Here is a 13,745-nt window from a genome sequence, read left to right as displayed (position 1 = left end):
AAATACCAATTTTATACTGGTAGCACTGGTTCTGAAATCAGACGTGGCAGGTCTTGAGTCCTGCTAAACCACCTACTTGCTGTGTGACCTGAAGCTGGTTACTTAACCTCTCAGTGCTTTCTGAAGAACATAATAAAACTTATCTCACAGGCCTGTTTCTAAAGATGAATGAGGTTATACAGAACCAGTCTATGTCTCTTTTGAAGAGGAAGAAGTCCTTTTATCTGGCCTTAAAGTATAATAAGTATGAAGAAAAAATTTTAATATCTGTATGCAATAAATCTTGAATTTATTCTTGACCTTGTGAGATGCAATTCCATGGCCAGACTGCTAGATCAGGAAACCCTTCCCAAGCCATGGCTTTCTGCTCAAGCCCCCCCCCCCCAACCCCTTTAGAGTATTGAGCGTGATGATGACATGGCAGAGAGCATGCTCTCTGGGGGGTTAACATGAAAACAGTTATTTCAAAAGAATAAAGTGCCCTTTAAAGCATCTACTGAAAATAATTTGCTTAAAATGTTGTTCTATTACTCTTAGGGCAAATCTGTGACTAAAATAACTAACTCTACATAGGGAGATCAACTTAGCGTTTCATTTCTATAAAGCCATATTACTTTTAAATAACAGCAAGTTTTTGAGCTTCTGAAACTATTATTTACCTCCTCTGGGAACCAGGATGATGAAACTGGCATTCCCCCCCCTCCCAACTGAGACAAATTGAAGAATCTCCTAAATCTGGGTGCACTACGATGGTGGGAATGTTATTGCCTTATTTTGGTGGTCACAGTCAAAGATGCTAGATATTTATTTATACCTTTGAAGAGCATGTATCAAAGAGCAAAAAGGTCACTTTTCCCTTTATTCCAACATTTTAAATGGCGAGCCGCAGTGCTTTTTCTCTGTGAGATAGTGATAGGAGTCATCACTGCCCCTCTCTTTCTCGCTGCTGGGCAATGACCCCAAAGCCCCTCTTTTCTCTTGGAAGCATCCTTGCACATTTCTTCTCCGAGGCTGCTGCCAATCAGCAGTGACAATGACCTAGTGCTTTTCTTGCCAACTCCAGTCTGAGGAGCCAGCACGCGGTCATGTTCTTACGGGTGCCGTCCTTGCCCTCTGCTTCCTGTTTCAGATCTGTAATCTTAGTGATGGCAATTTATTCCCTAAAAGGAGGAACAAAGATTTCACAAAATCTGCTACCTTCTTTTCCATTATTATCCTTCACTGAAACCCGCCCAGCCTGTTCTAATCATCAGTCATCATTTGCCATTGCAAAGTAGGGCAGCCCACCGCTTACCGCTGTCACCTCTCCGATCCAGTGCACAAACTGGTCATTTCTTATCCATTACATAAACCAAGCTGCAAAGGAGACAGTGACCACGTTTTTCTTAGCATAAATCTTTCCATCCAGGGGGAAATCTTCAGCTTTACCACTCTATTTCTTCTATACATACACAAAACTTCAAAAGAAAAAAAATATATAAACATATTTGTATATATATATATATATATACTGCTTTCAAAAATTAGGGGATATTTCAAAATGAATATGAAGCGATAAAATATCCCCTAATTTTTGTGAGCAGTATATCTCATGTATATATCCTAGTTATATGAAGAAAGTCCCTGTAATGTGTTACCTCTTTCTAAATATTTGCAATGACCCCATATGTTATAAAGTGGTGAAAATACATTGATTACATTAAGCTTTAACTAATTGAAGTTGTCTGACTTATTAAAAGCATGCTGTTAATGAAGGCATGTAGCAGGTCCCACGTAACCAGGGCTGTCCCACCCCTCTGCACCGCAGTGAGAGTGTTCTGCGCCACCCAGCCCCGCCTGCCGCATTGTACACTCTGGCCGGGACAGCACTGTCAGGCTGAATGTCTCCCTTAGACAAAGCCCTTTTCATTGTCCTTCACACCACTCATTTCATCCACCTCCACCCCTCACCCCCAAACCACTTCCTTTTACTTCTAAACTCTTCCTTCCTTCTCTTACCCAGCGATTAAGGAAAGTCTGTTTCTCTGAGGTTCTCCCTGTTCTTCTCTCTCTCAGTCCACTTTCTTTGTCTCTGTTTTCTTCTTTTCTATCTTCCCTCCTTGATTTAGCCAAAAATTAACCCAGTTTTATGTGGATGTCAGTTATATCATTGCTAACTTCCATATAAAATATTCTTGTTTCACTGGTTTAAACCCCAATGACATGGCAAGAGTATTCTTTGACACTGTAGTATTATTGTTGGTGCACACGAGTTAGATTAGATTTAGGATTATGAAGGATTTTGTGAGCTAGAATGGAAACCAATAACATGTTCAGGGGAACATGTTTCTGTCTTACAAATATTAGGTATACAACCCACCCTGTGGGTGGATGTTTTTTATAATGCCAACTTAACAGTAGAAATATGTAGTAGGAAAACCTTGCCACAGTGAGGTCATTCTGTGATAAATATTTAGAAGGCACAAAAGTAATGCCCATTTAACTTATGACCAGCAGTCTTGGTAAACCTCAAATGTTCTTCTGTGTGTTCAGTCTGGAAACAATTTGTCACACCCACTGTGGGCCAGGTGTTGTGTAAGGCTCCAGGGATAACAGGTAGGCAGGGTGAAGGTGGAGTCATCTGATGCATACATTATTGAGGGTAGACTGTGGTGACCCTCAGGGAAGGAAAGGTAGAGATCACCAAGGCTCTCCTGGGGTCTGAGCTGGCTAGAGACTGGACCACAGGCAGGGGCCCAGGCACAGCTACAGGCTGTGGTGAGTCCTTCATGGGGATTTCAAAAATGCTAGTTCTACCCTATCTGTACTAGTCAAATTACTCAGAGAAACAGAAATAGTCATATTTCTATGCCTAGGTTGATTTGTCCCCAAATGAAAAAATGAATAATCAAAATCTTTGTCTACTAGGTATTGCTTATGCTCTGAATTATCTCCATGCTTACAGTTTTGCTATTAGCTTATAAAAAATTATTATGTGCATCTGAGTTAAGCCAATGTTATTGTTAACAGCTCTAGATGTTCCTGTTATTGATGATGATGATAATAATAGTAATAATAATAAAAAATTGTGTATAAAAGTGCTTTGCTTTGTGCCTCATATAGAGGAGTTGTGAGAAAAGCATGAACTTAAAAATTCTTTACAAAGTAAAAGTAAGAAATGCTGTGGAGAGACCTCACAACTGTACAAGATAATGAGAAGAATAATCCCCCACAGAAAGGGGAATGTAAAAGGCAATAGACCTGACTCTGGCAAAGAGTAATAGGCTGATTTTGTTACAGTGGGTTTTGTCATATTTATGGAGGGATATGATGTGTTTTTATTTAGTAAGAAATTATATTATAATGAGATTCTATGTATTTTATAACTAATGAAAGAAATATAACTAAGCATATAAAACATGTTTAAATGAAAAATTTTAGATGAGATCATATAGGCATTTATTTAATATATGCCCAATCTGACTATGATGGTTTGGACTACTGTTCAGCAAATATCCACACCCTTTCTCCTCCGACATCAGGCAGAATGTGCTTCCTCCTTCCTTGACCAGGGGCACAGCCATGTGACTTCCTTTGGTAAATAGAACATTAGAGGGTGTAATGTAAGGAGAGGCATGAAAATTTCTCGAGGATTTGTGCTTTCCTGCCTGTGCTCCTGCATTTCTCCATAAATAGAATGTGCCTCAGGTGTCTGTTGGTCCACTGAGGATAAAGGTACACGGTGAAACAGACCCCAACCACAACTTGGAGCCAGATCAGCCAACATCAGCCAGCCCAGAGGTGTGTGAGCCAACCTACAACAAGCTTGTTGTGAACCGACATTAAGTTTTGAGGGTAGTTTATTATGCAGCATTATTGTGACAATAGCTGACTGTTATGATAACCAAAGTCTCATATTTGGGGCAAATATCATCCTCTCCAGCTGCTTAAGATCTCCAGCTTTTCTATTTTTTTTTTTTAATTCAGTGAGAGGAGGAGACGCAGAGAGACAGACTCATGCAGGCACCTGGACTGGGATCCACCCAGCAAGCCCACTAGAGGTCCATGCTCTGCCCATCTGGTGCCTTGCTTTGTTGCTCAGCAACTGAGCTCTTCTTAGGGCCTGAAGTGGAGGCCATGGAGCCATCCTTCGTGCCTGGGACCAACTCACTCTAATAGAGGAATAGCTGCAGGAGGGAAAGAGAGAGAAAAAAAGAAGCAAGAGCGAGAGGGGTGGAGAAGCAGATGGACGCTTCTTCTGTGTACCCTGACCAGGAATCGAACCTGGGACATCCACATGCCAGGCTGACACTCTACCACTGAGCCAACTGGCCAGGGCCAATCTCCAGCTTTCCAAACCTCAGCAACATTTCATTGCCTGGGCTTCCATGATTCTACAGTAAAAAGGTTCATTTCACAGCCTAGCTACTACTAAAAGCTAACATGATGGAGACTGGAAAAATATTAAACTCTGAGTTGCATAGGGCCTAAATTCTTGAATTTGTTTCACTGAAAATGAATATTGTTTTGTCATGCATACTTGAAAAAGGCAGACGACCTCAAACCTTTGACAATTTCAGGTCCAAGTGTTGGCTTTCCTGAGTGTCTGACTCTTTGTTGTGCCCAACACCAGGATTTATGTTTCACGGCAGGTGGGAGCCTCAATAATTTAAGCAAAATGTTGACTCTTTCAGCCAAAGAAAATGCAGCCACCAATGAATGCTGCATTAAAAGAGGGACTAGGAGAGGGAGTAGCTGCAAAATTGGAGCCTCCTCGTGAGGGCAGGAAGAAAGGACCCTAACCCTGGCTTCAGTGCCATCTTCGTACTCCAGGTTGGAACTATAGGAAGTATGGGAGAACTTTCTAGATGATGGTACCCGAAAAGAAGCAACATGAAAGTTATTATATTCCCTTTTTTCTAAGCAAATAAGACAAGCCATTACACCTGTTTTCAATTTTGGATTAAAATAGAATTTTGCATAATGTAGTCAACCTAATTGAATAAATGCACTTGCCATTTCTTTTGCTTCATAAAATTCCTTTTCATATCATTTTTTAAACATGAGAAAAAAGAGAGATTTAATGGATCTATCATTTTGTGCCTGAAAAGTGAGTCGACAGCAGTTTTTCTCTTTGTGAAAAGGTAAAAAGGCCAATTCAATGTCAAGAATAGCATGTAAATAGCATACAATACATTTCACTCATTTAATAGCATATTTGATCTTATAACTGATAAAATTGGTAGAATAGCATATATAATTACTTTTGCTAAGTCTTGACACAGTAAATACTAAAAATCAGAATTTGAATCTTTATAAAAATTACCCATTAATAAGTAGAATGTTCTAGTCTTTAGTTCTCAAAGAAAAGAAAAAATTTCCTTAAAATCAACAAGGTTCAACATTTAAATATTAAAATATGACTACTGGCCCTGGTCAGGTGGCTCAATGGATAAAGCATTGACTCAGAACAACACGGGTCACCAGTTCAACCCCTGTATGAGAAGCAATCAACAAGCACACAACTAAAAGGAACTTAAGTGAAACAATGAGTTAATGCTTCTCTCTCTCTTTTCCTCTTTCTGTCTCTCTCAAATCAATGGAAAAATTTAAAAATAATAAAAATAAATAAAATATCTGTATCATCATGTGCATGAATATTTTTACCATTATCCTTTTCATCTTTGGAGAACTTGTATATATTGCAAACTTTAGTAATTTTTTTCCTTAATAAGTGTGGCAAAGAGGGAACAAAAACAAGATAAAAGGTTTTATTCTAGACAGTTTCATTTAGCATAATTTCAACTTTCAAATTACAGGAAAATAAGTGAATGTCCTACTTCTGAGTTAAAAGTACTCGACTACTTTGTGGGATGTTATATGCCAATTCTTGACTAAATTATCTTGGTTACCATTGATAGGTAACACCACTGGCTTCCAGCAGCTGAAAAAGAAGAGGGTTACAGGGAGCAATTCAGCATTATTAGCATTTAACTAATAAGTGGTTGTTATTTTAACTGTATATCTTGGCATTTTCTCCCTTTTCTAGGGAATGTCATTGTCTATGGGGATACAATTGACACTTACACCACAGTGGAAACGCTCTTAAACCTTGGCGTGAGGGGCTCCTACATCCACCTGGTGCAGCCTCCGCCCACCTCCACTATCACCTGCATCAACAATGACTGGGTGGAAAAAGCGGTAGAAGACGCACTCCAAGCAGCAGGGGTCACCATTTACCGGGAGGCGCTCCTGGCTCAGTGGAACGAGGGCCAAAACCCGGACCCCATTCACAGTGCGTCCTTCACCACACCCACCCAGCCTTTTAAACTTCCCTGCTCCGTAAGTAGTCACTCTCTCCTTCTGGACTTGGGGGCTGAGAGATGCTGGGTTTCTGATCATGCTTTTAGGTTTTGTTTCCTAATTGTTTAATTTATCTATTGCCGAGTAACAATCCACCCCAAACTTAATGACACAAAACAAGAAGCACTTTTTATTATTGTCTCTCCTGGTCCTGGGGTTTGACTGGGCTCAGCTGGGCAGTTCTCACTTGAGGTCTCTCACGTAGTTGAAGCCAGACCATGGGTGGGACTGGAATCATCCAGAAGGCATGTTCATCCACATGTCTGGCTGTTGATGCAAGGTCAACTTCAGTTAAAATTTTGGCCAGAACACTTATGAATGGCCCGTTCATGTGGCTGGGTGTCCTCTTACTGTGGTGACTTGGTTCTAAGAGCAAGTGGAGAGAGGGGCAGGGCGAGGGAGAAGGAGAAAGAGAAAGAGAGAAAAGGGGGGAGAGAGAGAAGGAGGGAGAGAGCCACATCACCTTTCATGCCCTAGCCTTGGAAGCTGAGTGGCATCACTCGCTGCATTCTATCCACCAGAGGCAAGTCTCTACCCCATGTTTAACAGGGGGTAAGCCCTTGCCCTTTCATGGAAGAGATGTCAAAGACTTGAAGAGTGCTAATACTGAAGGCCTATCATGTCCCAGGTACAATGCTGAATGCCTGCAGTGCGTTCTGTTACCTCCTCACAATGGCTCTGTGAAGGGAAGGGTCCCCTTTTACAGAAGAATGTCGTGGCTTTGAGAAGGTGGTATGCTGGGAGACCCACCCAGGTCCGTAGGGCCCCATGTCTGTGCTGCTCTTAGCCATTTATGCTTCTAGAAATGCCAACAGTGAGTCTTTCCCCATGGAATAGTTAGAAGCTATATAGAGAGAGTACACTTTTTAAAATATACTTTTATTTAGACAATTAATTTTAACGAAGTGACATTGGTCAACTAGAGCACATAGATTTAGAGAAAACATCTCCAGATCATTTTGACATTTGATTATGTTGTAGACCCATCACCCAAAGTCAAATCATCCTCTATCACCCTTCATTTGGTTTTCTTTATGCCCCTCCCCTCCCTCCACCACCTCCCTCTTCTCCCTTCCCTTCCCCTTGTATCCGCTGCACTCTTATCTATGTCCATGATTCTCAATTTTGTGTCCCACCTATGTATGGAATCATACAGTTCTTAGTTTTTTCTGATTTACTTATTTCACTCATTATAATGATATCAAGGTCCATCCACGTTGTCCTAAATGATGCTATGTCATCATTTCTTATGGCTGAGTAGCATTCCATAGTATATATGTACCACAACTTCTTTATCCAATCCTCTATTGAAGGGCTTTTTGGTTGTTTCCATGTCCTGGCCACCGTGAACAATGCTGCAATGAACATGGGGCTACATGTGTCTTTACGTACCAATAATTTTGAGTTTTGGGGGTATATACCCAGTAGAGGGATTGCTGGGTCATATGGTACTTCTATTCTTAATTTTTGAGGAACCACCATACTTTCTTTCATAATGGTTGTACTACTTTACATTCCCACCAATAGTGAATGAGAGTTCCTTTTTCTCCACAGCCTCTCCAACATTTGTTATTACCTGTCTTGTTGATAATAGCTAATCTAACAGGTGTGAGGTGGTATCTTATTGTAGTTTTGATTTGCATTTCTTGAATAGCTAGTAAAGATGAGCATCTTTTCATATATCTTTTGGCCATTTGTATTTCTTCCTGGGAGAGGTATCTGTTCATGTCCTTTTCCCATTTTTTTTTATTGGATTGTTTGCTTGTTTGTTGTTGAGTTTTGTGAGTTCTTTATATATTTTGGATATTAGGCCCTTATCTGAGTTGTTGTTCGAAAATATCATCTCCCATTTAGTTGGCTGTCTGTTTTGTTGTCAGTTTCTTTTGCTGTGCAGAAGCTTCTTAGTATGATGTAGTCCCATTCATTTATCTTTGCCTTTACTTCCCTTCCTTTTGGAGTCAAATTCATAAAATGTTCTCTATGGCCAAGGTCCATGAGTTTTGTACCTATGTTTTCTTCTATGTATGTTATTGTTTCAGATTTTATATTTAGGGCTTTGATCCATTTTGAATTAATTTTTATACAAGGAGACAAACAGTAGTCGAATTTCATTCTTTTGCATATGGCTTTCCAGTTTTCCCAGCACCATTTATGGAAGAGGCTTTCTTTTCTCCATTGTGTGTTTTTGACTCCTTTATCAAAGATGATTTGACCATATATGTGTGGTTTTATGCCTGGGCTCTCTATTCTGTTCTATTGGTCTGAGTGTCTATTTTTCTGCCAATACCATGCTGTTTTGATTATTGTGGCTCTGTAGTATAATTTGAAGTCAGGTATTGTAATGCCACCAGCTTTACATTTTTTCCTTAGGATTACTTTGGCTATTTGAGGTTTTTTATGGTTTCATATAAACCTGATTATTTTTTGTCCCATTTCTTTAAAAATGACATTGGCATTTTGATTAGAATAGCATTAAATTTGTATATTCCTTTGGGTAATATTGTTGTTTTAATTATATTTATTCTTCTTATCCAAGAAGAAATATTTTTCCATTTCATTGTGTCTTTTTCAATTTCCTTTAACAATGCTTTGTAGTTTTTGTTATATAGGTCCTTTACATTCTTTGTTATGTTTATTCTTAGCTATTTTTTTTTTGGAACCATAAAAAGAATTATTTTTTTGAGTTCATTTTCTAAAGTTTCATTGTTGGCATATAAGAAAGCAATAGACTTCTGTATGTTAAGTTTGTATCCTGCAACCTTACTGTGTTGATTTATTGTTTCTAATAGTCTTTCTGTGAAGTCTTTGGGGTTTTCCATGTATAGGATCATATCATCTGCAAAAAGTGAAACCTTTACTTCTTCTTTCCCAGTATGGATGCCTTTTATTTCTTTCTCTTGTCTGATTTCTCTGCCTAGAACTTCCAGCACTATGTTGAATAAGAGTGAAGACAGAGGGCAGCTTGACTTGTTCCTGATTTTAGAGGAAAAGATTTCAATTTTTTGCCATTTAATATAATGTTAGCTGATGGTTTGTCATAAATGGCCTTTATTATGTTGAGATATTTTCCTTCTATTCCCATTTTGCTGAGTGTTTTAAACATAAAATGATGTATTTTATCGAATACCTTTTCTGCATCTAATGATAGGATCATATGGTTTTTGTTCTTTGTTTTGTTGATATGGTGTATTATGTTAATTGTTTTACATATGTTGAATCATCCTTGTGATTCAGGGATGAATCCCACTGGATCATGGTGAATTATTTTTTTAATGTGTTGTTGTATTTGATTTGCTAGTATTTTGTTTAGAATTTTTATATTTGTATTCATTAGAGATATTAGTCTGTAGTTTTCTTTCTTTGTGTTGTCCTTGCCAGGTTTCGGTATAAAGGTTATGTTGGCCTCATAAAATGTATTTGGGAGTATTGCTTCTCCTTCAATTTTTTGGAAGACTTTGAGTAGGATACAAACCAAATCTTCTTTGAATGTTTGATAGAATTCACTAGTATAGCCAAATGGCCCTGGACTTTTATTTTTGGGGGGAGGTTTTTGATAGTTGTTTCTATTTCCTCCCTGCTTATGGGTCTGTTTAGGTTTTCTACTTCTTCATGATTCAGTCTAGGAAGATTATATGGTTCTAGGAATTCACCCATTCCTTCTAGATTGTTAAATTTGGTGGCATATAGTTTTTCATAGTATTCTACAACAATCCTTTGTATATCTATGGTATCCGTAGTAATTTCTCCTCTTTCATTTTGGATTTTGTTTATATGAGTCCTTTCTCTTTTTTCCTTGGTGAGTCTTGCCAAGGGTTTGTCAATTTTGTTGATCTTTTCAAAGAACCAACTCCTTGTTTTATTGATTCTTTCTATAGTTTTTCTGTTCTCTATTTTATTTATTTCTGCTCTAATTGTTATTATTTTCTTTCTTCTGCTGGTTTTGGGTTGCCTTTGTTCTTCTTTTTCTAGTTCCTTAAGATGTGATGTTAAGTTGTTTACTTGGACTCTCTCTTGTTGGTTCATATAAACCTGTAATGATATGAACTTTTCTCTTATTACTGCTTTTGCTGCATCCCAGAAATTCTGATATGTTCATATTGTTATTTTCGTTTGTTTGTATGTATCTTTTGATCTCTGCTTTTATTTCTTCTTTGACCCAGTCGTATTTTAGAAGTATGTTGTTTAATTTTTACATTTTTGTGGTTTTGTTTACTTCTTTTTTGAAGTTGAATTCTAGTTTCAAAGCTTTATGATCAGAGAATATGCTTCATATAATTTCAATATTTCTGAATTTGTTGATGTTAATTTTGTGTCCCAACATATGGTCTATTCTTGAGAATGTACTGTGTACACTGGAGAAAATTGTATACTCTAACATTTTGGGATGAAATGGCCTGTAGATGTCTATCATATCCAATTGTTCTAGTGTTTCGTTTAAGGCCAATATTTTTTATTAATTTTCTGTTTGAATGAACGATCTAGAGCCGTCAGTGGTGTATTGAGGTCTCCAAGTATGATTGTATTTTTGTTGGTTTTTATTTTTAGATCAGTTAGTAGATGTCTTATATACTTTGGTGCTCTCTGGTTTGGGGCATATATATTAAGAAGTGTATGTCTTCATGATTCAATGTCCCCTTTATCATGAAATGACCATCTGTGTCTCTGATTACCTTTTTGTCTTGTAGTCAGCATTGTTAAATATGAGTATGGCTACACCTGCTTTTCTTTGGATATTATTTGCTTGTAGAATCATTTTCCAGCCTTTCACTTTGAGTTCATTTTTATCCTTGTAGCTTAGATGTGTTTCTTGAAGGCAGCATACAGTTGGATTTTCTTTTTGATCCACTTTGCTACTCTGTGTCTTTTTATTGGTGAGTTCAATCCATTTTTGTTTAATGTAATTATTGACACTTGAGGGTTTCCTGTTGCCATTTTATATAATGCTTTCTAATAGCTGTGTTTCCTGTTTGGTTCTTCTCTTTTGTTTTTCTATCATTTGTTTTTGTTTGGTTGTATTCCATACTTCTTTCCTCTGTTTCTTCTTTTTTTAAGCCGTGTGTTTCAGTAGTGGTATTTTCAGAGGTGGTTACTATTAGGTAATTAAAAGAATACATATCATATTCATTGTAGTCCATTATCTCATGAGGTCTTCTGCACTCCATCCTCCTTGTTACTGCTAGTTTTTGTCTTCTCCCCTTTTTTGTTTTTGTTGTCACAGATTATTCTTGTTTTTATAGTGCTCTTGTTGGAGCTTTTACTTGTGATTTTGTTTTGTTTTGTTCTTTGTATCTGGTCACATAACCCCCTTTAGTGTTTCCTGAAGTGGAGGTTTTCTGGTGATAAATTCCCTCATCTTCTCTATATCTGTGAATGTTTTTTTATTTCCCATTCATTTTGAAGAAAAGCTTTGATAGATATAGTATTCTTGGCTGGAAGTTTCTCTCTTTTAGTATTTTAAATATTGGGGTCCACTCTCTTATGGCTTGCAGAGTTTCTGCTGAGAAATCAGATGATAGCCTAATGGGCCTTCCTTTATATGTTGTAGTTGTCTTTTCCCTGATGCCTTGATTTTTTTTTTTTTTGTCATTGATTTGTGATAATTTTATCATGATGTGCCTTGGAGTGGGTCTGTTTGGGTTAAGGTAACTCAGTGTTCTGTTTGCTTCTTGAATTCGAGGCTCTAACTCTTTTCGTAGGCTTGGGAAATTCATGGATTATTTGTTTGAATATGTTCTCCATTTCTTTTTCTCTCTCTTCTCCTTCTGATATACACATTATTCTTATATTGCTCTTTCTGATGGAGTCAGACAATTCCTATAGGGCTTTATCATTTTTTAAAATTTGTGAGTCTTTCTCTTCTTCTCTCTGTAGTATCTCTAGTTGCCTGTCTTCTATGTCACCAATTCTCTCTTTTACCTGGCCTGTTCTATTAGCGAAGCTTATCACCTCATTTTTCAGTTCATGTATTGAGTTTATCATTTCTGTTTGGTTCCTTTTTGTAGTTTAAATTTCCTTGATGAAGTATTCTTTTTGATCATTAAATTGTTTTTTGAGCTCACTAAATTGCCTTTTACAGCTTTCTTGTATTTCACTGAGTATTTTTAGCACTTCAATTTTGAATTCCCTGTCAGTTAACTCCACAAGTTTTCCACGTAATTGAAATTTTTTTCTAGAGATTTTTCATCAGTTATCTGAGCTACATCTCTGTCTTTTGTATTCATGATATTTAATTTCTATTTCCTTAATGGCATTTGAGAGTGGAATTGTTAAGTGTTAATAACACTGATAAGAGATAATTAAGAAAATAAAATAAAAGTTGAAAAAATACAATGAAAAAATGAAAATTCTATAATGATAAGTGGAATAAAAACTACAGAGAACAAGGAGCAGGAACTGAGGAGAGATGACAAAAGAGAGAAAAAATGAAGTAAAAAACAAGCAAAATGCCACAAAGAAAAATATGAGTCCAAAATATAATAATTTGAAGATAAATGACAATTGGATGAGAGAAAAGAAGAAGAAGAAGAAGAAGAAGAAGAAGAAGAAGAAGAAGAAGAAGAAAACAGATAAAGGAGAAGAAATGAGAACAGAGAATAAAGAGAAAGAAAAGACAAAAAACAAAATACAAAACAAAGAGAAAGAAAAAAACAGAAGTAAAGGTTTCTCAAATGAAACGAAAAGCAGGAATAAAAAAACGTAACAACTATGGATAATGTAGTTCTAAAGGAAAATAATAGAAAAAGAAAAAGGAAAGAAGTAAAAATGACAAAAAGTGTTAAAAATGTTATTTTTTTCTGGTTTTGAGAGTAGCTTCTTCCTTCATTTTTTTATTTTATTTTTATTTTTTTTTGGCAGTTGGTGCTGTGCTGTTTTGCTTCTGTGGGGCTCTTGAGCAGAGGTCTGCTGGTGTCTCACTGTGGCAATGACATAGGCAGGGCCTCAGTCCCATTGGCAGGTGAGGCTTGTTAGGGCTTTGCAATTATCTGGCTCTAGCAATGGCAGTCTCAGCTTTCCAGGCACCTCTCCACATGTCCCTCCCACTGGAGCTAGCAGCCTGGAGACTTAGCTGTGGTGTCCACCTCAGCTACTGTCCTCGCAACAAGGGAATCTATGCACAACAAAGTCCCCCTTCCAGCACTGCTCAAAACATAGTTCTGGGCAAGGCAGTGGCAACCAGAGCCACCTGTGAGAGCAGGCAGGGCAGGGCACAGACCAAGGATCAAGTGCCTTTCTGTTACACACAGGCAAAATTCTATGGGCCGGTGGGCTTATCTGGCATGCTTCAGGGCACTTGAATCTCCATGGGCATTTCCTGCTTGTGCTGCTCGGTAGCCCGTGACAGGCCATATGTGTATCCAGCTCCCATGACTGCACACAGATGGTTGCAGCTGCTGTTCAGGCAC

General features: G+C 37.8%; 1 protein-coding gene across 2 annotated transcripts in view; it reads left to right on the top strand.

The window, feature by feature from the left end:
* CFAP61 (cilia and flagella associated protein 61) overlaps window positions 1-13,745 on the top strand; it is a 384,193-nt gene that overhangs the window by 274,539 nt on the left and 95,909 nt on the right. For both annotated transcript variants that reach the window (XM_066386991.1, XM_066386992.1), the window contains exon 23: window positions 6,029-6,321. In XM_066386991.1, the coding sequence (XP_066243088.1) occupies window positions 6,029-6,321 (293 nt within the window). The remainder of the gene's footprint in view (window positions 1-6,028; window positions 6,322-13,745) is intronic.

Source organism: Saccopteryx leptura, chromosome 5 (genome assembly GCF_036850995.1).
Source record: "Saccopteryx leptura isolate mSacLep1 chromosome 5, mSacLep1_pri_phased_curated, whole genome shotgun sequence".
NCBI lineage: Eukaryota > Metazoa > Chordata > Mammalia > Chiroptera > Emballonuridae > Saccopteryx > Saccopteryx leptura.
This window is presented reverse-complemented; position numbering and strand designations above follow the sequence as displayed.